General features: G+C 34.6%; 1 protein-coding gene across 1 annotated transcript in view; it reads right to left on the reverse strand.

Moving 5' to 3' along the window:
- LOC101328976 (solute carrier organic anion transporter family member 1B3) overlaps positions 1-21,613 on the reverse strand; it is a 53,305-nt gene extending 31,692 nt beyond the window's left edge. The window contains exons 1-3 of the mRNA XM_004323432.3: positions 21,524-21,613; positions 4,518-4,659; positions 1,335-1,467 (exon numbers count right to left, since the gene is read on the reverse strand). Coding sequence (XP_004323480.1) covers positions 1,335-1,467; positions 4,518-4,659; positions 21,524-21,613 — 365 coding nt within the window. The remainder of the gene's footprint in view (positions 1-1,334; positions 1,468-4,517; positions 4,660-21,523) is intronic.
- Positions 21,614-27,370: the final 5,757 nt, after the last annotated feature.

Raw genomic sequence — 27,370 nt, forward strand, 5'->3', positions numbered from 1 at the left:
CTGCTCATTGGCTCTCAATATCCATTTTTCTTTCCTTCTATGGTAACAGAACCTGGGATCTTTAGCTGGGAAGGGGACACCTGAAGTAAGGTCTATTTTTCCCAATGACTTTCTATCTGAATGTGAGGTGTAACAAAGTTCTGGCTAATGTGAAGTTGGTAGAAGGGCTATGCTTCTGAAAATATTTCTTAAGTCTCAGCCTGTGTGCCTTCTGTTTCTTCTTATTCTTCTTCCCTTCTATCCTGTTGCAAGGAACAACATTGCCACAATTTAGACCGTGAAGTCAAGGCCAGTCAAGGGCTGGGTTGGCTAAATTTTTTATGTAAAAAATAAGCTCTTATTTAAGCCATCACTATTTTTGGTTTCCTGTCATTAGTATCTGACTCTAATTAAAACTACACAGTGACTTAGGAAGAAGTCTCAGTGGAGATGGTAGTGGGAAAACCCATACCGCAGTGAGTTGAGTGGTGAAGTTGTAAGCAGCTTTTGGCAGGAAAGAGGTTCTGCAGGAGGCCCCTTTGTCCTGTCACTTTAGCAAAACTACATTGTAACTAACATTTAAATCAGGCGCCCCATACTCTACTCATCACCAACCCAAGTACACCTTTCAAATCTTTTGATCACACAATACCTTGCCTAACCTGTTGGTTCTTTCTGTAGATCAAAGTAGAAATGAAGAATGAGTAATTAACAGATGACCAGATCTCTTCCCTAGCTTTCCCTTCAGTAATCTCATGAACAAACTATGTGAACAAGATAGCATCTAAAGAAAAATCACAAGAAGCCAACAAGCCTGCACACAGTGGGGGATGGTGACGACTTTGACCCTCTATCTCAATGATTAACTGACATTACTTCCCTTTTCCCTTTAAAAACTTTTATAGCCAAACAGAATCATGGGAGTTGGTTTGGGGGGACATGAGTCCACCTTCTCCCTAGATTGTTGGCATTCTGATTAAAAGCAACTTGCCTTTCTACCAACAATTGCCTCTCAGGTATTGATTTTCGAGTGGTGAGCAGCTGGACCTGAGTTTGGTAACAAAGACTTATTAAATATTATCAAAATCTTGTAGGCAAAGACATGAAATACATATCATACTAAAAAGCTTATTTATTTTCTGTGAAACTACTCATTTATTGCTATTCATATTTTAATATCAATGAGAGTCATGGTAGATAAAACAATTTAATTATTACATAGAAAATATACTCCATTTCTACACACACTTAATGGATATTCTTCTCAAAAGGGGACTGCTTATTTAAAAGAAAAAAAATAAAATTCTACCATTAATTTACAAGGAAATGATCACTGATGGCATAGAGCCACTTACTATCCCATGAAGAAATGAGGTAAAGCAGTCAAAATACTTCCAATTCCCATAACGAAGCAACCAATTCCGATTAGTTTTGGTCTGTGTAATTTGGCTCCAAAGTAACTCACAAATAAAATCACAAGCAAATTTCCTAGAAAGAAAACAAAATTATTTTGATACGATTGATTATAGCAAACAGTGACTGAGTCCAATTTTGTGTCCAGTAGAATGGAAGGCCACAGAATGGATAAAAATAGAGCATAAGACATGGTACCATTCCTCAAAGATCGGGTAATTTTTTTTTTTAAATAGACTCTGCCTTTATTTATTTATTCATTCATTCATGTATTATTTATTTATTTATTTTGGCTGTGTTGGGTCTTTGTTGCTGTGCACGGGCTTTCTCTAGTTGCGGCAAGCTGGGGCTACTTTGTTGTGATGCGTAGCCTTCTCGCTGTGGTGGCTTCTCTTGTTGTGGAGCCTGGGCTCTAGGCACGCGGGCTTCAGTAGTTGCAGCACATGAGCTCTGTAGTTGCGGCACGTGAGATCAGTACTTGTGGCACATGGGCTCAGTAGTTTTGGCTCATGGGCTTAGTTGCTCTGTGGCATGTGGGATCTTCCCAGACCAGGGATCGAACCCGTGTACCCTGCATTGGCAGGTGGATTCTTAACCACTGCACCACTGGGGAAGTCCCCGGGTAATTTAATTACCCGGGATGAAACTCACTTACCTTAAGCCACTCACTATAAAGTTGTGTGGTGTTAATAATAAGCAGAATTGACTTTAGATAAGAACTAAAGTACTTGAATTACTTGGCGATATTAGTGAAGCAAAATTTTATGAAGAATTTGGAGTTGAGTGGGTTGTACTGGAATGGAGAAAAATGGACAAAAATACCTGAGGGAAGGTATTTATTCATGCATTTTTCATTCACTCCTAGAAATCTTTAAATTCTTATTAAGTACCTGTCATGGGGTTAGAAGCCAGAAATAGAGGAAAAGGATAAACAGTGCATGGTATCTGCTCTAAAAGAATTTACCTACCAGTGACAAAAATAGATAAATGGACAGAAGTACTCTTAGACCACAGAAAGGGGAAGCTTAAATTAATTAGAGGTTTCAGGAAAGTTTCCTGGAGGAGAGGTCACTTGAGATTTAATGTTAGCTATAAGTTATTTAGATTCAAAAGAGGAAAAAGACCAATCTAAGTGGTGGGAGTCATGACCAATTCCAGTCCATCTGGAGCTACAAGTATAATAACGAACAGACAACAACCAAGAATTACTGAACATTTGATGGAAAAAAATAACATGAAGTAAAAGCACCAAACTGAACCAGCAGATAAAGTAACCCATGAAGAAAACAGTTAAATGAGGAAACTAAGAAGAGAAGACATTTTGAAAAAATCCAGTTAGTATCTCTAGAGGTACAAAGGTATGTTGCATCCATAAAATAAGAGCTAGCAGACTAAAAATAATAAGAGAACAATAAAGTATTGTTGAAAATTTTAAATACTCTACAGAAATGTACATATTGGGACCTGATACAATAAGATGAAAGATGGCATCAGCAAAGACTGATGGAGTTTCAAGAAAAAAGAAAGGTCGAATTTTAGAAAGAAAAACTTAAAGTGAAAAAATAGCCAGAAAATTTAATATTCATATATGTTTCAGAAGAAAATAGAGGGGACGGAACAAATTTAAATATAGAAAATAAATTTCCTGAGGTAAAGGAAGGCTTAAGACATCAGATAAAAATTTCTACATTTCTCCAGCATAAATAATGTAAAAGAGACCATCCTAGGTATATGTTGGTAAAATTTCTGAAATTCAGGCATAAAGAAGAGGTCCTATCAGTGCATGACAATGATACTGGTAATGATTTCTTATGTATAATATTGTGTTATAACACAGTAGATACATGTTTTTAATGTTCTGAGAAAAAAAGATTCTGAAGTTTTAATTTCATACTCAAATTATCAGTTGACTATGATAGTAAAATAAATACATTTTCCAACATGCAAGGGCTCAGAAAATATGTCTTATGTTCAATTATTTCTGGAAAAAAAAAGCTACTTGAAGATATACTCCAGAAAAACTAAAGATGAGACTTGAAGTCATAAGGTTCAAGAAATAGTGTTAGGAAGGAAACCAGTAAAACTTATAACCATGTCCAACTAATTGCTTTTAAATAGCTACAAAGTTTAACAAAGATAATAAGAATCAATTCCTCAATATAAAGAGATATACAATGAATTAGAATTTAAAGCTAATCACAGTCTAATACTAAAGTTCTAGATGGTTTCATTAAACCTAGAAGGTGGAAAAGTGAAGGATATGTATGGTGTAATAGCTTCTGAATCATGAAAAGGCAGAATTCATGACCAAAAGATAGATGGGTCTTCCTTTACACAATTATTTTTTAAACATTCAATAAACAAGTATATTTTTAAAAGGTTAAAAGGTAAAGAGCAAACTTGTAAAAAATATGTGTAATCTATACAACAGACATAAATTTTGAAACCCTTCAAATCATTAAAAGGCGGGGGGAGGAAAATGGCAGAGGTAATCAGCGACCAGTTCATAAAGTAAGAGAAAAGAATGTTAAAAAATTATATAAAACCTCACTGTTATTGGAGAAATCCAAATTAAAATGAAGACAACAAAACAATATACTCAATGTTCTAAAAAAAAAAAGACTTTTAACCCCAAATTTTATACCCAGTTCAACAGTAGACCCTAACAAAGATTGCTTCAAAATTGTTCTCCTCTCCTCAAATCATCAGAATCATAATCCTCTCTCCAACATTTTTTTGCAATAGGACATCTTGAGAAAGAGAAGTTTTAGCCCTGCAAAATATTAGTTTGCAGGCAACGAGTTTGTGTAAATCAGGGTTTTTTAACCTCTATACTTTTGACATTCTGGACTAGGTAATTCTTTGTTTTGGAGGCTGTCTTGTGCATTGTGGGATGTTTCAAGGCATCCCTGGCCTCTACCACTAGATGCCAGTGACATTCCCTAATCCTCAGCAATGACAACCAAAAATATCTCCAGATATTGCCAAATTGCCCCTGGGCAGGGGGTGGGGATGGGGGCAATTTACCCCTGGTTAAGGATCAGTGGTGTAGAGCGTATGTGAACACTTTTTTCCCTCTGCAAATCTCGTTACTAAGTAATAATCAAAACAGAAACAAAAATTACCCATTTCAAAGCTTCCATCAATTAAGCCAACAGTAGAAGATGATATGTCAAATCTCCTTTCTATTTGAGTGATGGAACCTTTCATAATGATTGCACTTAGTGTCTTAGAAATAAAGCTGAGTGACAGGGCTGCCAAGAACATCTAAGAAAAAGCAGAAGGAAAGGGAAAAATAATTAATCATAAGATCACATAATGCTTATATATGCATAGAATTAAAATAGCATTTCTTCTTTACTTAGTAATATTTTTATTATAAAAAGCATACCCACCTTTCTTCTATTCCAGTTGGTACTTCTTAGTCCTTTTAACATTAACATCAGTGTACCGATAAAGTACCATTTTCTTTCTTCCTTTCTTTTTAAAGCCAATTTAGTTAGTTATTCCAACCGTGCTGCACGGTATGTGGGATCTTAATCCTCAACCAGGGATGGAACCTGCACCCCCACATTGGGAGCACGGAGCCTTAAGCACTGGACCGCCAGGGAAGCCCCTCATTTTCTAACTTGGTTACAACATCAGATTATTAGAGCAGGACAGTCAAAGTTGTTATTTTTTAATTAATGTCATTAACTGATTTCTAAGAAGCTAGATAATGATGTGAGATGGCCAGGATGACAAGCTATTCTTTAGTCCCAAATGAACAGCAAAGGCGAACTGTGAGGGGAGTCGCTAGACATTCTCAAAGGTAGTATTTCCAGGAAGTCAGCTGAAAAAATTTTCATTTATAAAACCTCGCTAATATTGGAGAAAACCAAATTAAAATGAAGACAACAAAGCAATACAGTCAGTGTTCTAAAAAAAATAGAAGACTTTCAAGCCCACTGGTTATAGATGTTTTATTTTCACTTTGATTTTAACAAAATTTATCTATTCTTCTTTCTTACAGCCCACACTTATATCCATAAGTAAATTCCTTTTACATCCAGTATTATTACCCAGAGTCACAGGATCATCATAAGATTCAGCAATCCCACTTCTGGGTATATATCCAAAAGACTTAAAAAAAGGATCTCAAAGAGATATTTGCACATCCATGTTTATCACAGCATTATTCAAAATATCCAGGAGGTAGAAGCAATCCAAATGTCCATCAACAGATGAATGGATGAGGAAAATATGGTATATACATATAATGGAATATTATGCAGCCTTAAAAGGAAGGAAATCCTATCACATGCTACAACATGGCTGAGCCTCAAAAATATTATGCTTAGTGAAATAAACCAGTCACAAAAGGACAAATATTGTATGATTCCGCCCATATGAAGTATTTAAAGAAGTCAAAATCATAGAAGCAGAAAATAAAAATTCAGTTCCCCAAAACTGGAAGAAGACAAGAGAGAGTATTAGTATTTAGTAAGTATAGAATTTCAGTGTTGCAGGATGAAAAAGTCTAGAGATTGGTTGTACGACAATATGAATATACCTAATACCACTGAACTGTACCTTCAAAAATTGGTTAAGATGGTAAATTTAACATTATATGTTTTACCACAATAAAAAATGCATTTTCCCGTTGAAAAAAATGTGGGTGATCTTTTGCTGAGAGAAGTAACATGTCCCACTGGATATGTTCAAAGTGTTACTGGCTGAAGGGTAATGGTACATTACTACATAATTTCATTTTTTTCCCATAACTTCACTGTGTTGTTGTCCCCTGACCTGTGAAGTTTTATACAGATGTAGAACTTCTTGGTAAACCTTCCCTCCTCCATTCCTCTCCCCACCCTTTACTTAAAGTTCTGTTCTTTTATATAAATATAAATAAATAAATCATATATATATATAAACATATATATTATATGTATGTGTGTGTGTGTGTGTGTGTGTGTGTGTGTACAGCCATGGGAGAATTTTTTATTTTATTGAGTTTGTTGCCTCCCTTCAAGAGTGGTGAATGAAAATATCTAATACCTAGTGATTCTTGCCTGTCTGCTTTGTTTTACATATGGAAGCTCCCGTTTCCTTGTCTCTGAATATTCAGTCTTTGTGAAGCCTATCTGGGATGGAGAGGCAGAAATCTTTAGCAGTAGGGTAGTTAAGAGTTAATCTGCATATGGGCACCTCACTTCTTCATGAGTGTTGCCAGCTTGAGACACCGTTCTGCTCCATATGCCCGGGAGGGCATCCGCCCATGCTCACTACCTCCTGCCCAGGGTAGATGTCTCTGCAGTTTGCTGCTTGCACTAAGTGGGGGAGGATAATTTGATGATCAGGGGAGATGTTAAACAAGGAAAGAAGCATGTTTTCTCTGATTGAGTGGAATAGCCTATACAACAACCTGTCGGTGGTCCCTGGGACCTCTCTTGATCCCATTATCTGTGGCTTTTGCCTTTGAAACATGCTTGGAAGCCATGTCCATTTTTTTTCAGGTTTCTTTTCCTGCACTTGTCTTGGGCTGTGATTTCTTTCTTTAGCCTAATTCTTTCTACTTCTTACTTTTTAGAAAACGCTCATACTTTCTGATTTACAGAATGTATCTCTTCTTGTTTTCTAGCACATCTACAAGTTGCCTTTAATACATTTTACATTATTTAGTAAAATTGGAGGGGGGAGGAGAAGGCTTCAACCTTATTATTCTGTCTGTCTTATTGAGCTAGAAGTCAAGTTCTGCCCTTCCTTCTCTAATAAATAGAAAAAAAAATGTTATCAGGCTCCTATCAAACTCAGATGCCTGACACATAATGAGTAAGTATTCAATAAATGTTTTTTGGTTGTTGAATAAATTGTTATTCCCCAAATTTAGGTTATAAATCTGGTACAGAGCTTACATGTAGTGAAACCTCTCATTTCCTAGTTTCCTCAGCTTTTAGATGGAGATAATTACAGTAAAATTGTTGTGAAGATTAATTAAAATAATATACATAAAATTTGGGGCACATAGTATTGAGAAATGTCTGTTTTTATTATCACTTTGAGCTCTCATCATTCAGCTTTTGGCTGTAAGTTCGGTCAAATAAAAATAGGACTCTGATTATTTAGCCAAACACATTTTTTGTCAGGCACTATTTCAGGTGCTGCAGAATCAGTAATGAGCATACTGGCAAAATGATTTATTGATTATTAAAGAAATACTGAGGCAAACTTTTACCTAAATCCTTATCATCAAAACACTAATTGGTAAAATCAAAGAGGAGGGAGTTTCATAAAGTAACAGGACATCTCAGTAAGCAGATACAAGCATAACCAGATGTAAAACCTGTCCTATATAAGAGCAGCTTTCTAAAAGTTCAGAGAAAGATTTTGTAATGTCCATGTCTTCAATCTTAAAAGGAAGATTAGCTCAAGACAAAAGAGACACTCAATAAAGTCAAAATTCGTACAGTATAATCCTAAATTGGTTTTACAAAGAAGAAAAGGGTAACAGATGCAAACACAATGGCTACAGCAGGATTCCTCCAATAAGCTAGGATTTTAGAAGGATATGAAATGAGTTAATATAGACAGATTTATAAATGTGCTTTCTTTTACTCTATAACCCTGGGAGATGGGCATTTTTAACCATGTTCCTAATGTGAGGCTGAATTTCAGAGAAAGAATGATATGATGATTTTCTCAGAACATAAAAAATTAAATAATAATAAAACTGAAATCTCCAATGAAAAATATTAAAAGACAAAAGCATAAGGATAGAGAATTTAAGATTGAGAGATTTCAAAACAGAGATACGAATGTTCACAATCATCAAATAGATTTTAAAATATCACAGGCAGAAAGACACAGCTAGCATTGAGATAAGAGGTAAAGTCTATATTTACCTGCAGTCGTGGCAGGTCAGTCCTTTGTTTATGATGGCAAGAGTCTTAGGATTAAGGTCAGAAAACAGTTCCAAGTTTCTACATTGCCATATGTACAGCCATGATTAACTCAGTTAACTCATAGGAACCTCAAACAAATTTACTCAGCAAACATTTATCGAGCAGCTACAATATGGCAGTTCCTCCACTAAACCTTGGAGTTGAGACAGGCACAGAGTAAGAAAGGAAATAAAAGCAATTAAGACGTAATAAATGCCCCCAAAGAACTAATGTTTCCCTGGGCCAATAAACAATTAATGCCAGTATAATAATGTAATGAGTACTGTAATTGCTATACAGTTTTAAATTTATGAGTACACAGAAAAAAGTGATTAATTCTTTCTACACAGGTCAAAGTTTCTATAGATGTGCTAACATTTAAACTAAGTCTTTAGGGGTTAATAGAAGCTTAGAAACCGAAGAAGAAATAAACACTTAAAACAAAATAGGAAACACATGAAAAGCCCCAGAGTAGTGAAAGAACACAGATCATTTGAAAAACAAAAAGAATATCTGTGGGTGGAATATAAGGATAGAAGTATGCCAACCATTGGGAGATCAATCTGTATTTTTAAATGTGATGTAAGGAGATTAAATTTTAGAGGGCTAATTCTGGTAGCCATGAGGAAAATGAATTTATGGCAAATAAATTAATTAGAAAGCTGATTTCAGAAAAAAAGATGAGCAGAGTTGGGAAGAGAGGATTAAAAGGTTACAGACACACTCGGAAAAAGTTTAAGAGGAGAACCAATAAGATGTGGGAATAATGGAAAATAAGTATTCTGATTTTTAGTTTGTATAATTGTATGTAGTAATACTATTATTGGGGATGAGAAAAAGAGAAGTATTAGGGTTAAAGACAATGAAATCATCTTTTCAAAACTCAAATTTGAGATGTCTAAAAATAAACATCTACCAAATGGACACAACTAAGGCAGGGTTTGTGCTCAAGAGAGAGTTTTGTCTGGAAGTAGTTTTGAGATTTACCAGGGAATAACTGTACAATTAATCCATATTCAGGCTTATTCCATTAAAAAGCTTCCTCCTGCCCCGCTGCGTCCTCACTTTTCCATAACTCTCTCTCATTTTTTCCAGTCAAATCTGAGAGTTGTTTATGTTTGAATGAATCAGATCTTATTTTTTGCATCATTTTTCAAACTATCCTCAGCAGGCCTAGGATACTTTAGCTATTCCAAACTTTATTTCAGGGTTTTGTTTCAAACTGTCTTCTCTTTTTATTCTACATACTCTTTCTGGAAAAACTCATAAATTGTCATTGTTTTTATTGCCACCTAAATGCTGATGATTGCCAAATCTATATTTTAAGCCAAGCTTGCTTTTGCTGAGGTTTAGGCTGCTTTTCCAAAGTGCCCGCATTAGAGCTCCATTTTGGTTTTAATGTCCAGATTGCATCCTTTTCTTCCTCCCCTTTCACCTCCTTTCCTGTGTCACCACTTAGAATCTACTCTCTTATATATCACATCCAATCAGTCCCCCAAAGCTAAATATTTAATCTTATAAACATCTCTCTTTTTAATATGCTTCACTTTATATTCCTACCTCAAATAACCATCATCTTACACCCAGAATACTATTTCTAACTGGTGTCCCTTTCCTCACTGTCAACTCTTTTTCACACCACACCCAGGGTGATTTTTAAATACTTATAACTATTTCCACTTCCAGTATAGCTGAATAAGTTCCCACTGGACTGATCCTGCAGCAAACAACCATTGTAAAGTCTGAGGGGAAAACAAAAAACACCCAAAAGCATGGGAGAGCAAACAAAAGCAGTCAGATTCTGGACAGGGGTTGACCCTTAAAAGAAGGAAATGCCTAAGGTTAGTTTCTCATTCTTATGGCTTTAAGGTAAGGTCACAGCATTATTCACAAAAGCTAAAATTCTTCTAGAGAAATCACAGTCCTTGTGGCCTGAAGAATGAGAAAGAAGAGTTTAGGTTAAAATTTAGGGGAGAATCTCATGAAGGAGAGATCCAGAGAATGGGGAGCCCCAAATTCTGCATATAAACTGTCCACATTTTTTTTCTTTTTTTTTTTTTTGCGGTACGCGGGCCTCTCACTGTTGTGGCCTCTCCTGTTGCGGAGCACAGGCTCCGGACGCGCAGGCTCAGCGGCCATGGCTCACGGGCCCAGCCGCTTCGCGGCACGTGGGATCCTCCCGGACCGGGGCACGAACCCGTGTCCCCTGCATCAGCAGGCGGACTATCAACCAGGGAAGCCCTGTCCAAATTTTTGACCTCTGAACTATTCATGAACAGGGAAACTCAAGTAGCCCTATGGATAAAGTAATTTAATTGAGATTTGAACTATTTCCTAAGAGATAGAGTTTGCAGTTTCAGGTCAACAAATTTAATTGCCTTGTAAAACAAAAAAAAATATCAACACCCTTTGGAAGAATGTAACAATGTTCAAAATTACCAACATATGAAGAGCCAAGAAAATGTAACCATTTCTCAAGAAAGATAACAGTCAACCAAGACTAACCCTGAGATTACACATATGTTAGTATTACTGGACAAGAATTTTTTTTTTTTTTTAGAAGATGTTGGGGGTAGGAGTTTATTAATTAATTAATTTATTTTTGCTGTGTTGGGTCTTTGTTTTTGTGTGAGGGCTTTCTCTAGTTGTGGCAAGCAGGGTCCACTCTTCATCGCGGTGTGCGGGCCTCTCACTATCACGGCCTCTCTTGTTGCGGAGCACAGGCTCCAGTAGTTGTGGCTCACGGGCCTAGTTGCTCCGTGGCATGTGGAATCCTCCCAGACCAGGGCTCGAATCTGTGTCCCCTGCATTAGCAGGCAGATTCTCAACCACTGCGCCACCAGAGAAGCCCTGAACAAGAATTTTAAAGCAACTAATCTAACTGAGCTCTTTGATGTAAAGGGAAGTTATCTCACAATGAATGAAAATAGAAAATTTCACACACAAAAAAACTGTAAAAAGAAGCTACAAGAATGAGAAAAGATACAGTATCTGAAATAATATGCATAATCAAGATGTTAATTTATGCCACATCTTCTGGATAGGTGTTGTGTGTGTTCTCTCTTTGTAACCTATGCTTTCCTATGACATAAATCTTAGTTAAGTCTCCAAACTTTCCTAAACAGAAACTATCAATAGTCAATATAGCTTTCAAAAATATTTGAGAGCAGAGATAAAGATGAAGGTTTGCATCAGACATCCTACAGAAAACTTAATATCTCCCCATCCACTGGATATTTCTCTTTCCAATTAATACAGGAAGGATATGAATGTGAATTATGTTATGTGGGAGCTAATATTTGCTAGGGCTGTTCCAGGTATTCTAGAAGTATTATTTCTAATGCTCACAAAATCCTTGCATGGTATGCATTACTCTCTTCATTTTACAAGTAAGAATAATAAAGTTTAGAGATGCAAAGTTATTTAACTAAGGGAATAAGGCTAAAACTGTTGCAGAACTGTGATTTGAACACAAGTATTTCACATATGAAAAGCAAAACAGTTCTTGGATCTAATATACTAACCCACTTTTCCTTCATCTCTTTATTTTCCTAAGTCAGATTCTTGTTGCATCTCACTTGGTTTATTTGTAGTAGTCTACCTGCTTTCCTCCATTTGCACTGGGAATACTGCATGCAATTTTATTTTTCCAACTTTATTGAAGTATGATTGACAAATAAAATTGTATAAATTTAATGTGTATAACATTGCAATTGACATATGCATAAATTGTGAAACGATTAGAACAATAAAATTAGTTAACACATTCATCACCTCACATAGTTACCTATGTTTTATTTTTGGAGTGAGAACATTTAGATAAACCCTCTTAGGAAATTTCAAGTATATAATACAATATTGTTAACTAGAGTCATCATGCTGTACACTAGATCCCCAGAACTTATGTATCTTATAACAGAAAGTTTATACCCTTTGACCAACATCACTCAATTTCCCACACCCTCTGGTTCTAGCAACCACCATTCCATGCTGTTTCCATGAATTCAACTTTTTAATACCCACCTCAGTGACACCTCTTTAGTGAAGCTGTATATTGCCTAATAGGAATTTGGTTTGTATCTCTCTTATAGCTAGTGTAAATATATAATTTATCATATAAACTGGAATAATTTTTAGAGCAAAATGAGTGATAAAAAATAATTAAGCTTAGAACAGTTTTTGAAATTTTATTGATGAATAAATTGCTTGTTACTATTGTTCTAATTTTTTCAAATAAAAAACACATATCCAAGTAAATTGAAGGAAACATTAAATTTTTTTTCTTTTCATTGCTTACTTTAATATTTTAAAATAATACACAGTATAATTATTCTTGGTGGATATATTAGTATATTTTTATGTATACCAATATGTATATCCATGTATTTTATTCAGTTTCTTATGAGTATCTCCATTACTATGTCACTATTATTTTTCTGAAGGATAATTTTCAAATTATTCTTAGACATTTTAGTTTATTTAAAAAATTATCTGAAATCTTCATCAAAATTGCATTTTATGATTACTGAATTTGAAATTGTCAATATTTCAATTGACTCTTCTCTGTAGCTCATAATATTTTTAATGAAGAAAATATTCTCTTAATGAGCCCACAGCAAATTGTGCTAATTGGAAATATTCTCAATTCCTTTTTAAAAATATTTACGTATGTACATTTTTTATTCTAAATATCACAGTTGCTATCATTTTTGCCTCTCTTTAGAGTATCTTTCTTGAAAAATATTTATATAAGAAAAATTTATGTTTTCTTTAACATTTGCCAATTTTTGTCACTGGAAAATTATAGGTATATTCAGTTACTTTTTATTCAGATAAAGAATATACGTTTATCCAATTCAAATAGTACATGTATTGGGCTTCCCTGGTGGCGCAGTGGTTAAGAGTCTGCCTGCCGATGCAGGGGACACGGGTTCGTGCCCCGGTCCGGGAAGATCCCATATGCCGCGGAGCGGATAGGCCCGTGAGCCATGGCTGCTAGGCCTGCGCATCCAGAGCCTGTGCTCCACAACGGGAGAGGCCACATCAGTGAGAGGCCCGCATACAGAAAAAAAAAACAAAACAAAAACTGTAAAGGGGCTGAATGTATGTTTTTTTTAAAAAAATGTTTTTTTCTGTGTTTATTGAGATGAACATGTGATTTTTATTCTTCCTTTGTTAATATGGTGTATCACATTGATCGATTTGCAAATATTGAACCATCCTTGCATCCCTGGAATAAATACAACTGGATCATGGTGTTATGACCCTTTTTATACACTGTTGGATTCAGTTTGCTAATATTTTGTTTAGGATTTTTGCACCTATAATCATCAAAGATATTGACCAGTAATTTTCTTTTTTTGTAGTGTCTTTGGTTTTGGTATCAGAGTAACAGGGGCCTCATAGAATGAATTTGAGAGTGTTCCATCCCTTCAGTTTTTTGGAATAGTTTGAGAAGGATAGTTACTAATTCTTGTTTGTATGTTTGGTAAAATTCCCTGATGAAGCCATTCGGTTCTGGACTTTTGTTTGCTGGGAGTTTATTATTATTATTATTATTATTTTTACAAACAATTTCACTACTACTGATTGGTCCGTTCAAATTGTCTATTTCTTCTTGATTCAGTCTTGGCAGTTTGTATGTTTCTAGAAATTTGTCCATTTTTTCTAAGTTACCCAATTCATTGGCATGTAACTATTCATAGTATTCTCTTATGATTTCTTGTATCTTTCTTGTATTGATTGTTATTTCTCCTCTTTTATTTATTGTTTTGTTTATTTGGGTACTCCCTCTCTTCTTCTTGATCATCCTGGCTAAAGGTTTATCAATTTTATCTTTTCTACAAAAGCAGCTCTTGGTTTCATTGATCTTTTCTATTGTTTTTTGATCCCCATTTTTCCTCCTTGATCTTTATTATTTCCTTCCTTCTGCTGACTTTGGGATTTGTTTGATTTTCTTTTTCTAATTTTTTTAGATGATAGGTTAGGTTGTTTATATGAGATCTTCCTTGTTTCTTGAGGAAAGCCTGTATTGCTGTGAACTTCCCTCTTGGAACTGCTTTTGCTATCAGTACATTCCATAGATTTGGGAGTGTTGTGTTTCCATTTTCATTTGTCTTGAGGTATTTTCTGATTTCCTCTTTGATTTCTTCATTGATCCATTGGTTTTATAGTAGCATGTTATTTAGTTTCCACATGTTTGTTCTTTTCCCATTTTTCTTTCTGTAATTGATTTCTAGTTTCATACCATTGTGGTCAGAAAAAAAGGCTTGATATAATTTCTATCCTCTTAAATTTGTTCAGAAGTATTTTGTGTCCTAGCATGTGATCTATCCTGGAGAACATTCTACGTGCACTTGAAAAGAATGTGAATCCTGTTGTTTGGGGATGTAATGTCCTATAAATATCTATTAAGTCTAACTAGTCTATAGTGTCATTTAAGACCGCTGTGCCATATTGATTTTATGTCTGAATGATCTGTTCATTGATGTAAGTAGGGTGTTAAAATCCCCTACTACTATTGTATTATTGCCAATTTCTCCCTTTATGTCTGTTAATATTTGCTTTATATATTTAGATGCTCCTGAATTGAGTGCATATATGTTAATGAGTATGAATCCTCTTCTTGTATTGATCCCTTTATCGTTACATAATGCCCTTGCTCGCCTTTGTTATAGTCTTTCTTTTAAAGTATATTTTGTATTGCTACCCCTGCTTTCTTGTTGTTTTTGTTTGCATGAAATATCTTTTTCCTACCCCTCACTTTTCAGTCTGTGTGTGTCTTTAGCTTTGAAGTGAGTTGCTTGTAAGAAGCATATAGAAGGGTCTTTTTTTTTAATCCAGTAAGCCACCCTATGTCTCTTGATTGGAACATTTAGTCCATGAACATTTAAAGTAATTATTGATAGGTATGTACTTATTGCCATTTTATTACTTGTTTTCCAGTTGTTTTTGTAGTTCTTCTCTGTACATTTTTTCTTCTTTTTATTTCTTCCCTTACAGCTTAATTTGAAATCTATTCATGATAAAAACTCTCATAAAATGTATATAAAGGGACCATATCTCAACATAATAAAGTCCATCTATGACAAACCCCTAGTTAACATCATACTTAATGGTGAAAAGGTGAAAGCTTTTCCTCTAAATTCAGGAGCAAGACAAGGATGCCTACTCTTGCCACTTCTGTTTAACATAGTATTGGAAGTCCTAGCCACAGCAATCAGACAAGAAAAAGAAACCAAAGCCATACAAATTGGAAGGGAAAATTAAAACTGTCACTATTTGCATGATACTTTATATAGAAAACCCTAAAGCCTTCACCCAAAAACTGTTAGAACTAATAAATGAATTGAGCAAAGTGTCAGGATACAAGATTAACATACAGAAATCTGTTGTTTTTCTATATCTAATAATGAACTATCAGAAAGAGAAAGTTTAAAAAATTCCATCAAAAAGAATAAAATACCCAAGAATAAATTTAACCAAGGAGGTGAAACAACTATACTTTGAAAACTTTAAAACACTGATAAAATTGAAGATGATACAAAGAAATGAAAAGATGTCTTGTGCTCTTGGATTAGAAGAATTGATATTCTTAAATTTTCCATACTACCCAAAGAATCTGTAGATTTAATGTAATCTTTATCAAAATACCCATGACACTTTTATAAAACTAGAATAGGTAATCCTAAATTTCATATGGAACCACAAAAGACCCTGATTTGCCAAAGCAATCTAGAGAAAAAAAGAACAAAGCTGAAGGTTTCACTCTCCCAGATTTTAGACAATACTATAAAGCTACAGTAACCAAAACAACCTGGTACTGGCACAAAAACAGACACATACATCAATGAAACAGAATAGAGAGTCCAGAAATAAACCCACACATCTATGGTCAATTAATCTTCAACAAAAGAGGTAAGAATACACAATAGAGGAAAGACAGTGTCTTTAACAAGTGGTGCTGGGGAAAATGTACAGTTACATGCAAAACAATGAGATGAGAGCACTTCCTCACACCATACACAAAAAAAATTAAAATGGATTAAAGAGCTGAGTGTAAGACCTGAAACCATAAAACACCCAGAAGAGAACATAGGCAGAACACTGTTTGACATATTATAAATTGTAGCAACATTTTTCTTTTTTTGGTTCTGTCTCCTAAGGCAAAAAAATTAAAGCAAAAATAAACAAATGAGCCCTGATTAAACTTAAATCCTTCTGTACATAAAGGAAACCATGGATTAAAAGAAAAAGACAACCTTTGTAATTGGAGTTAATATTTGCAACTAATATGACTGGCAAGGGGTTAATATCCAAAATATATAAACAGCCCATGCAACTCAATATAAAAAATAAGTAAATAATTGGCAGAAGACCTGAGTAGACATTTTTCTAAAGCAGACATACAGATGGCCAACAGACACATGAAAAGATACTTAACATCACTAACTATTAGATAAATGCAAATCCAAACAACCATGAGATATCACCTCACACCTATCAGAATGGCCATCATCAAAAGGTCTACAAGTAATAAATGTCAGTGAGGATGTGGAGAAAAGGGAACACTGTACACTGTCAGTGGGAATGTAAATTGGTGCAGCCACTTGCAGTATGGAGGTTCCTCAAAAACTAAACAGTATGGAGATTCCTCAAAAAACTAAAAATAGAATTAACATATGATCGAGCAATTCCACTCCTGAGTACATATCTGGAAACCTCAAAAACACTAATTCGAAAAGATATATACACCCAATGTTCATAGTAGTGCTATTTACAATAGCCAAGATATTGAAGCAACCCAAGAGTCCATCAACAGATGAACAGATAAAGACACACACACACACACACACACACACACACACACACACACACACACACGAATATTACTCAGCCATAAAACAGAGTGAAAATCTGCCATTTAGAGTAATGTATATGGACCTAGAAAATACACTTAGTGAAATAAGTCAGACAGAGAAAGACAAATACCATATGATATCACTTATATGTGGAATCTAAAAAATAATACAAACAAATGTATATAGCAAAACAGAAACAGATTCACAGATATAGAAAAAAAACTAGTGGTTACCAGTAGGGATGGGGAAAGCAGGAGAGGCACCAGTAGGGATGGGGAAAGCAGGAAACTCACTTTAGATCTAAAGACACGCAAAGACTGAAAGTGAAGTGATGGGAAAAGATATTCCACACAATTGGTAACCAAAAGAGAGCAGGGGTGGTTGTATTTATATCAAACAAAATAGACTTTAAGTAAATAATGTCACAAGAGACAAAAAGGACATTATATAATGATAAAAGGGTCCATTGACCAGGAAGATTTAATAAGTATCTCTATCCCTATCTGTCTATCTATCTATCTACCTCTCTTTCTATCCCCAACATTAGAGTACCTAAATATATAAAGCAAACATTTACACAACAGAAGGGAGAAATAAAGAGCAATACCATAATAGTGGAAGATTTTAATACCTTATTTTAAATAGTGGATAGAAATAATAAGGAAATGGATAACTCAAACACCACTATAGACCAAATTGACCTAAAAGACATACAAAAAACGTTCCACCCAATGACAATGAAATACACATTCCTTTTAAATGTACTCATATCTTTCTCCAAGATATATCACGTGTTAGGCCACAAAATAAGTTTTAACAAATCTAAGAAGATTGATATCATCGCAAGTATCTTTTCTACCCACAATGGAATGAAACTAGGAATCAATAGCAGGAGAAAAACTGGAGAATTCACAAATATGTAAAAATTAGGCAACACCCTCTTGAACAACAATAGGTCCAAGAACTCAAAAAGGAATTTAGAAAATATCTCAAGACAAACAAAAATGAAATCACAAAATACCAAAACATATGGTATGTACAAATACAGTATTAAGAAGGAATTTCATAGTGAAAAACAGCTACATAAAAAAAGAATGATCTCAAATCAGCCACCCAACTTTATATCTCAATGTGCTGGACATTGATTTCATTCTCACATGTACAGCAAGATGACAACAATCTGGCCAAAGCAAGTAAGAAGCAATAAAAATAGTAGTAGCTAGCATTTATTGAGCACTTACTATATACCATACATTGTTCTAGTGTTTTACTTCTGTTAGTGGATTTATTCCTTACCATAAGTCTGTCAGCCAGATGCTATTATTTCCCTTTCACAGGTGAAAAAACTTAGATGCAAAGAGGGCAAATGACTTCCTCTAGGAAAAATATATATATTTACAGGTTTTGGAGATTAGGACCTGGACATCTTTGCATGCCGTCACTCTGCCTACCCATGAATATATTAGGTAGCCCGGCAAGGGGGTCTTAAGGTTGCAAGTGGAGTTAAGGCTGCTAATCAGATGACCTTGAAGAGGTTATCCTATATTATCCTGGTTAACTCAATGTAATCCTAAGGGTCCTTTAAATGTGGAAAAGGGAGCAGAAAAGTCAATGTCAATGTGAAAAATACTTGACTGACCATCACTAGCTTTGAATATGGAAGAGAGCTATTAGTCAAGAACTTTGGGCAATTTCCAGAAGTTGGAAAAGGCAAGGAAATGAATTGTCTTTTAGAGTCTCCAGAAAGGATACAGCTCTGCCAACGTCTTGATTTTAGCTCAGTGAGACCTATTTCAGACTTCTCAACTTCAGAATTGTATGATTATTACAGAACTGTGATAAATTTGTTTTGTTATATTAAAGATATACATACACACCTATACATATGTGTGCATTTGTATTTCAGTGTCAGGAGGTGATAAATGCTATGAAGAAAAATCAAATTTGGTTCAAGGGTTATGGATAGGAAATGCTAATTTATATGGGGTGGTCAGGCCTGAGGTAATGTTTAAATAGAGATTTGAATGAGATGAAAGAGCAAGATATCTGGGAGTCAGACATTTCAGATGAGGAAAGAGCAAGTGCAAGCTTCTCCAAGTCAGAAGTGCACGTCACATCTTGAGAAATAGCAAAAAGTCTAATAAGCCAGAAGAAGCTTAGCCAGAGGATGGGGTAGGGATACTGTTGGTGGTTACAAATGGGATGGTTATCCTAATGATTTCCGGAAGGGGAGTGGGAATGAAGGTAGAATGGGAGCTTAGCCAGAGGATGGGGTAGGGATACTGTTGGTGGTTACAAATGGGATGGTTATCCTAATGATTTCCGGAAGGGGAGTGGGAATGAAGGTAGAATGGGAGACCTTTTACTTTTTCCCTATTATTTATGTTTTTTGATGATGATGCACTGCTTTTGTGTTTTTAAAGAATTTTCATTACAACGCAGTGGTACGAGAAATCTGAAGCACAGCAATGACAAGTGTAAAGATGAACAATGTACTTGCAGGGTTTATATAACCTACTTGGTTCAGTTCAAAAATTGAGGGAAAGGGGTAAGAAAGAATCAATCTATGCTGTTGTTATTCTAAATTATTATCTATTTGCACTTTTACACATTTTTCCCTGCTGAGTCTGTAAACCCACATCAGTAACAACGTGTATTTGTGTGTGTGCAGGCAAATATGCTTGCTTGAAACTCAATTATTCGGTATAAAGGGGAATTTTTAGAAGTACAGAATGAGGAAGATTATTAAGTAGCCCACTTACAAATCTGTGCTTACCAGAATATCTTGAGGGTACTAATATTATGGAAACCCACAGGTACTTTAGCAACATGGAGTACAATTGAGCTCACGGGACTTGCAATCAGACCGCCTAATTTCAGACCTTGGCTCTACCACCTTCCAGCCTAGGGACCTAGAGAAAGTCATTCACCCTCTAAGTTTTTTTTCATGTGTAAAAGGGAGATAATAGCATATGGCTGACTGAATTGTGGTAAGGAATAAATCCATTAGTAGAACTAAACTACTAGAGCAGTGTCTTGCATTTAGTAAGTGCTCGATATACTATTACTGTTATTGCTTCTCTGTTCTTTATTATTGGGCTGCAATTCACATACTTTATACACACTGACAACTTGCTAACTCGAAGCTTTTCTCCAAATATGCTGCAAGAGACTACCCAGGGAATTTTATTTGCTTCGGCTAGTTTGTTGTCACCTTGAATGCATGTGCAAATGAATCACTGTAACCCTCCATATTTAAAAGCGAAATAAGCCAGCACAACCTACTACCCCTAGGCAATAGAATGTGGTCCAGTTGCATTAGCCAGTACTTTCTCCTGGTGACTGCTTTTCTGTTTAAATATTACTTAAATATTTCATCAGAACTGATTTTACCAATAATCTCTGAAAAGCAAACAGACCTCATGTTCCCTGGACAAAGTTAAAACAGACTTTATATAACATGATTGCAATTGAATCTGATCTCTGGTCTTTATTCAGCTAGATAAGACTATAACTTTGAGGAAAACATTTTAAATATTGATCAAAGTCAGCCCTGATTGGTTTCTTGATTTCCTCTAGTCTTCTCTATCGGGGTTTAAAGGCTTTGATTTAGTTTTAAGAGTTTTCCATTTACAACCTAGATGACTTCACACAAACTTCTCAACTTCCTTGAGTCTTGGTTTCCTTGACTCTGTGCTCAAGGATTGGTTTTTCCTGTCTGTGAAAATCGCAATACAGTCTATATCATTCACTGTCTCACCGTTTTGTGACAAAAGCAAGAGACAGGATTATCATTTTTACCCACTTGCATATGGAAAAATTAAATGACTTTCCTAAGTCATCAACTAGGTCTTTGGGCCAGGTCTTTTAGTTCCCTTCAGACTATATCATTTAAGTTAATAGAATAACAAATGCTGTTCTTTAAAAAAAAAAAATTAAATAGGTCAAGACCACAAAGTGATTCACAAGACTGATAAATCTTCTCTGTTATAGGTCAAATGTAAGAATTTTTTTTTACATACTATCCATTACACAGAGACTGCTTTATTTTAATCACATTTATAAGTATCTTTTTGTCCATCAAGAATCAAAGAGAAGATATCAAAATCTTTCTAAATTTTCAACTTTAATAAATTCTTAACTAGAAATGTCACCAAAGACCTTTTATTCAGATTTAAAGATTGATTTATATCAAGATGTATATCATTGTGTTAATATTTTAACGTATGCTTCAGTTGAAAACTCTAATTTGAAATATAATATTCTTTTAAAAAACTGGCTGCCTTTTCTTTAAATCAAAATTCTCCCTTTACTTATTTTAGTTTGAAAACATGAAACGCATTCCACCTTGAATCCATTGCAGTAGTTTCTAGTTTTCCTTTTCTCAGAATGTTGTGCCTCTGCTGTCTTACTCAAATGTTGATTCTGGTCCATCATTGAAATGCAGATATCATGTGAATGTTTTCAATTTTTGTCGATGTTTCGTTCAAAATGATCACCTTTTTGGAGAGGAAAGTTATAATTTATTTCACTTTAACAATTCAGAAATGAGAAAAGCCTCAAGGTCAACATCAATCAATCAATAATTCCACTAATATTCATTCAGGACCTACCATGTCCTGAGCACCGGGACACAAAAGGAAACACACACTCACACACACACTCACACACACACTCACACGTACACAAATTTCTAGCTTTAGCGAGATTGTAATTTAGGAGGATAAATGTATGGAGGGGAACTTGAAACAACAAATAAATAAAGTAATACAGAATCACACATTAGATGGGATTAAATAAATTATCAGCAATTACCTATTGGAAATAAAATTTTGTTATATTTTCTGTATATCTACATTATAAGGTTTAGGAAGACAAATAAGTGTTTAATTCATCTTTCTGGTTTTACAAAATGCCAAACAGTACCTTGCATATAGTAGATAGTCAAAATGAATAGAAAAATAATGTAATTAATTATAATTAGAGTGGCCTAAAAAGGTTTCAGAGAGAAAATATTAATACCTCTGGAACCAGGCTCAAAAACCAGAGAAAGTTTGGATTTGTTAAAAAGAGCTTAGTGTACTCCAAGTACCTGGCAGAGGGACTATGGCCGTGCTTGAACTTACCATCACCATGATTCCACTTTATTTTAATTTTGTTTATTTTTGAAGAGAGAGTATATTTGAAGTTGAAAGCACAAAACATCAAAAATGACACATAGGAAAAATTCTTCCTCTAACCCTCATCCAGTTTCTCTTTCTGAGGAAGAGTATTATTAGCTTTCAATGAATCTTGTCCAGAAATACGATATGCATTTTTAATTAAATACACAACATGTTCCTTTTTTAACACAGATGGCAGCATACGTTACTACAGTTATCTGCCTTTTTGCTCTGCTTTATATACTTAACTTTATATTAATGTGGCTTACTCAGTCTTCTTATGGTTCTAGGGTATTCCACTGTGTATAGTTTATCTACCTAGTTTTATGTCTAGGTAGCATCTAATTTAGATTAGGTTGCATCGAATTATTTCATATTAGAAAAATTTCTTAATATGTCTTTTGATTTATGTGTGATCATTTCTGTAGGATAAAATTCCTACAAGTGGAGTTTTGAGGTCAAATGTAAGAGAGATTAAAATTTTGAGAGTTATTAAGCCCCTATCTTAAAGACTAGTAAAATGAATCAACTTATTTCTTAGATTTGCTCTTTTTTGTAGAATAGTATGTTATTCACTGAGGTTTAGAAAATGTATTCTTATTTATTCATATGTGCATAATACATATTTATGTAGCAAAAATACCTATTTATGTATAGAAACAAGCATAAACATAGATATATGATTTAATAGGGCACTAATTATACAGTATATTTAATACATGTTCTATATACAGTTGATTCTCATTATTTGCAGTAGTTGTGTTCTATAAAGTTCTTGCAAATGCTGAATTAGCAATGACTAACCATTGCTCCTAGGGGAAATAGAGGGTTTGGTTCCTGTTTATCTGTGGTCACAACATTTTTGTCAACCAATGAATACATAACCTTGTTTTATGTTTCCTTCCTGTTAGACACCTTATTTAATTCGTATTATTGATCACTAACATTGAATCTGTGGACAATAGCACTTTGCAGCTCAAGCCTGAAGGAAGCTTATGTAATTCATGTATCTTTTCCGTCAGGCACATCACAGCTCTCTTGAACTTAGGAACACTAGACAGCACTTCAGCATTATGCTTGAGAGCCATTTTAATAGCAAAATCACCTACAGAAAGCACACAAATGAAAAAAAATGGCTCTAAGAGGACTGTGAAAAGGTCACTTGTTTCTATTACGAGAGCAAAAACAAGAAAGCAGAGCCATATCTTATATCTTGTCCAACCTCAGCTGAGAACGTTCATGTGGGAGAACTCAAATTTTTTGCCACTCTCTGCAGGTTTGTGAATGACCATGAAAGAGCAGCAGTATTGATTTAAGGGTTACAAATCCATTTTAGTGAGTAGGAAAATTCACAAATACAGAATCCACAAATGATGAGGATCAACTGTATATTCTATTCATTAATTCATGCAGTAAGAATTTATATATATATAAAGTCCATCAATATACATAATGCATATTAAATGGCTAATGTACAAATACAGAAATGATAAATATCTGAAGATATTATCACTTGTGTGTATATGAATGTATATAAACATACACATGAATGCAGAAACCCACACCCTTGTACATCTAAGTGAATCCTAGTTATTCTATATTTCTGGCATGTGGTCCATATATACCTGGGCCTGTTCAGTTACTGAGTGAAGTGGAGTGAGGAGGGAATCAGTAGTTCGGTCCCAAAGTCACAGGCAGCCTTTTGATAAGTTTTATGTCATTTTTACATGAACACCTCTTTCTGTATCCTTTGTTCAGGACTTAAATGTTAGGAAAGCATTTTTACCACTTAATCCTCTGAATTATTTGAAAGGTAGATAGTCACCCTTTAGCTTTAGTTTTTTGTTTGGTTGGTTGGTTTGGCTACTCAACAAACATTCCCGAATGCTATGATCTCACCACTCCTATCCTTGTCGATTGCAATTGATTAAATTATTGTCCTGTCTCCCAGCCTTCTCCCTTTCCTATGCATATCACTTCCATCCTTAGAATCTTTCAGAGGTCTCTTGTACCACACAAAATAAAACTCACGTATAGTATTTGATATTCTTCCTGAACTAAAACCAGCCTTTGTGTTTAGTCTCAATACACCCATAAACACTTTCCACCCTGTGGAACCACTGTCCCCAGAAGAAAGGTCTCTGCTCACCTGTATGTTTCTTCTTAACCTGTAATGTTCTTCTTCATCTCTTGTTTGTAATTCTGCCCCAACTCACCCCTCTTAGATATTTTCCCGTTGTTACTCCCAGTTGAAATAACCTTTCCCACACTGCTGCTCCACTGGACAATATCCCTTGTAATGTAGTCATTCCTTTTCCCTGTATTTCTACTACTTTCCCAAACAGATTGCTAGTCCACACCTCTCTCCTATATATTGGGGAAAAGTATCCAGATAAAAAGTTGGAAATGTAGGCACTTTTACCTTATTTCTGAAAAGGATTAAATTATAACAAATCACTACATAGTAATTAAAAGGTTGAAATATCAATTCAGGGTTGACTCTAAACACCATATTTTCCACATCCCCACGGCATTTTAAGCCTGACTTGAAGACATTTAACAATTTTTTCTCTGGACATATTTTTTTTCTCAGAGTTCTAAACAGCTAACATGTAAATGAATTTTGGGGATGCAATAAGTTTATAACATAAACCACGATGTTCTGTAAGACAGGCATTCAGATGTAGCATTGCAACTCTTCCTTGAATAATAGTACAGTCCAGTTCTGCTCCCTTTTGATTGGGGTGGAGCAGAGGGAAGAATCTCACCAGCCTCTGCTTATCTGTGCAAGCTTTTCCTATTTGAGTGATCATAGAAAAGTAGTGCAATCCAAGTGATCGACCATGTACAATACATGTGGTACTAAGGAGGGAAAAAGGGAAAACAGCATTTACTAACTTCTTAAACCTTTTATGGGTCTGTAAATAATTTAATACTTTTTAATTAAATAATATTAATAATAATTATAAGGGTAGCCACCTTCCTGAGTTGGAGAAGGGAACTAATATTTTTGAGTCCTTAGTTTGTGCCAGGAACTGTGTTGAGGCAGAAGTTTTTTCTCATTTAATCAGAAATAAAATCATCTAGAAAACCTCTTTTTTTGACCTCCCCTTGAGTCAAATTTGAGTTGAAACAAGGAAAGTTGAGGTGAGTAAGTGGCTATGAGGCATATCCCATTTCTTGATGTTTACCAACTAACTCTCCAACCCACATTATTTTTTCAGACTTGAAGTTCCACTTGAATAGAAAGTAATAGGAATGGGATTTCAGTCTTTATTTTTAAATTATAAATGTCTGATTTTCTGTATTTTATTTTTAAAAATATCAACCTGAGGCTCAGCTACCTCTAGAAGGGATAGTTAATACGTTTTAAAGGTTTAGAACATAAGGGTGTAGAAGACACATAACATAAAATATGTAATATTTATCATGTCCATCAAAACAATTTTTCCCCTTGAAATTTCTGGAAGTTTCTCACATACAGGAAACATTGAAATTTGAGAATCTCAAAGGGTCTTACCTGGACTTAGGATCCTACAGCAATGGCCACAGGTCCGTCCCTTTATCTGTTGTTATAGTCTCTTGTTAAATAGTTGGCTCGTTATTTTTTTTACAGTCCAATGATGATTAACTACCTTCTTAGGTCATTGTCCCAGGCAAATAGAAGAAAATTAACTACTTATCCTAGGAATCTCCTCTGCATGCCTGTAGTTTAAGGATTATGTTAAAAATTTCTCATAATTTACAAATTACTTGTATGTAAAAGTTCAAAAATTAAGCTTTACTTCTGAGAATAATTTACATTTGCTTACTCAATTAAGTTGTTTGCATATTTTTCTTTAAAAATACAAATACAACAGATTATCCAAAGTGATAAAACAATTCCACATAGAAAAGACTACAAGGCGATTTAAAAAATTTGTCTACACAAGGACCTACTATACTATACTGTACTATATAGTACAGGGAACTCTGCTCAATGTTATGTGGCAATCTGGTTTGGAGGGGAGTCTGGGGGAGAATGGATACATGTATATGTGTGGCTGAGTCGCTTTGCTGTGCTCCTGAAACTGTTACAATGTTGTTAATTGATATACTCCAACATAACATAAAAAGTTTAAAAATAAATAAATAAAATAAAAATGGGGAAAAATTTTGAAAAATAAAAATCTGTCTACAGGTTCCTTTAGCATTCAAAAAATCAAATGTACTCTTTTGTTTGATATTTGCATGCAATTCTAATATGATGTGTCTGGATACCGGATGTCCCACATGGAATAGTAAAGTGCCAATTCATTGCAAGACAGGTCTTCTAAGTGACAACATTTTTAAAGATGATGAAAGTCAAGACTACATTGCATAATAGATGTCTTATATCAAGGTATACAGAAAGTAGGTCACATTATTTCTTTCTATTCACTTGGTTTTTAGAGACGGGGAGACCTTGACACAATTGAACATTTTCTTGGGGTTCTTGAAGTTTCATGCCCTCACTTGTTCATTCAGCAACTCAAATGTTTTTGAATCCCTGCTATATCTCTCTACCTCAGATATTGGGCTCTGTTCTGGAGGTGTACTAATGCAAATAAAATTCATACCCTTCTTCTCTCACATGAATAAATAATGTATATTATATATGTTTTATACATATATGTTATTTATTCATTATAGTTATATATAGTATATATAATATATGTGTATGTAGAGAGACATGTGTGTGTGTATATATATGGCTATCATATATAGATAGCAATGTGAATGTATATACATGTACATAGATATGCACATACACATATGAATATATATATGTACATACATATATAGCAATGTGAAGATGCATATGTGAAAACACAGTTACCCCTTATCACTCCTGCAGGACAATCCTTGATACAGCTGCAACAATATTTATTTAAGTCCTATATCTCAGTTATTTGATAAATTGGTTTGATCCTTGGAACTGTTGGAATCATGGGAAGAATCAGAGACTGTGGAGGGGAAACGTTAGGAAATATTAAATTTCTCTATTAAAGGG

The sequence above is a fragment of the Tursiops truncatus genome, chromosome 11 (assembly GCF_011762595.2).
Source record: "Tursiops truncatus isolate mTurTru1 chromosome 11, mTurTru1.mat.Y, whole genome shotgun sequence".
NCBI classification, from domain to species: Eukaryota; Metazoa; Chordata; class Mammalia; order Artiodactyla; family Delphinidae; genus Tursiops; species Tursiops truncatus.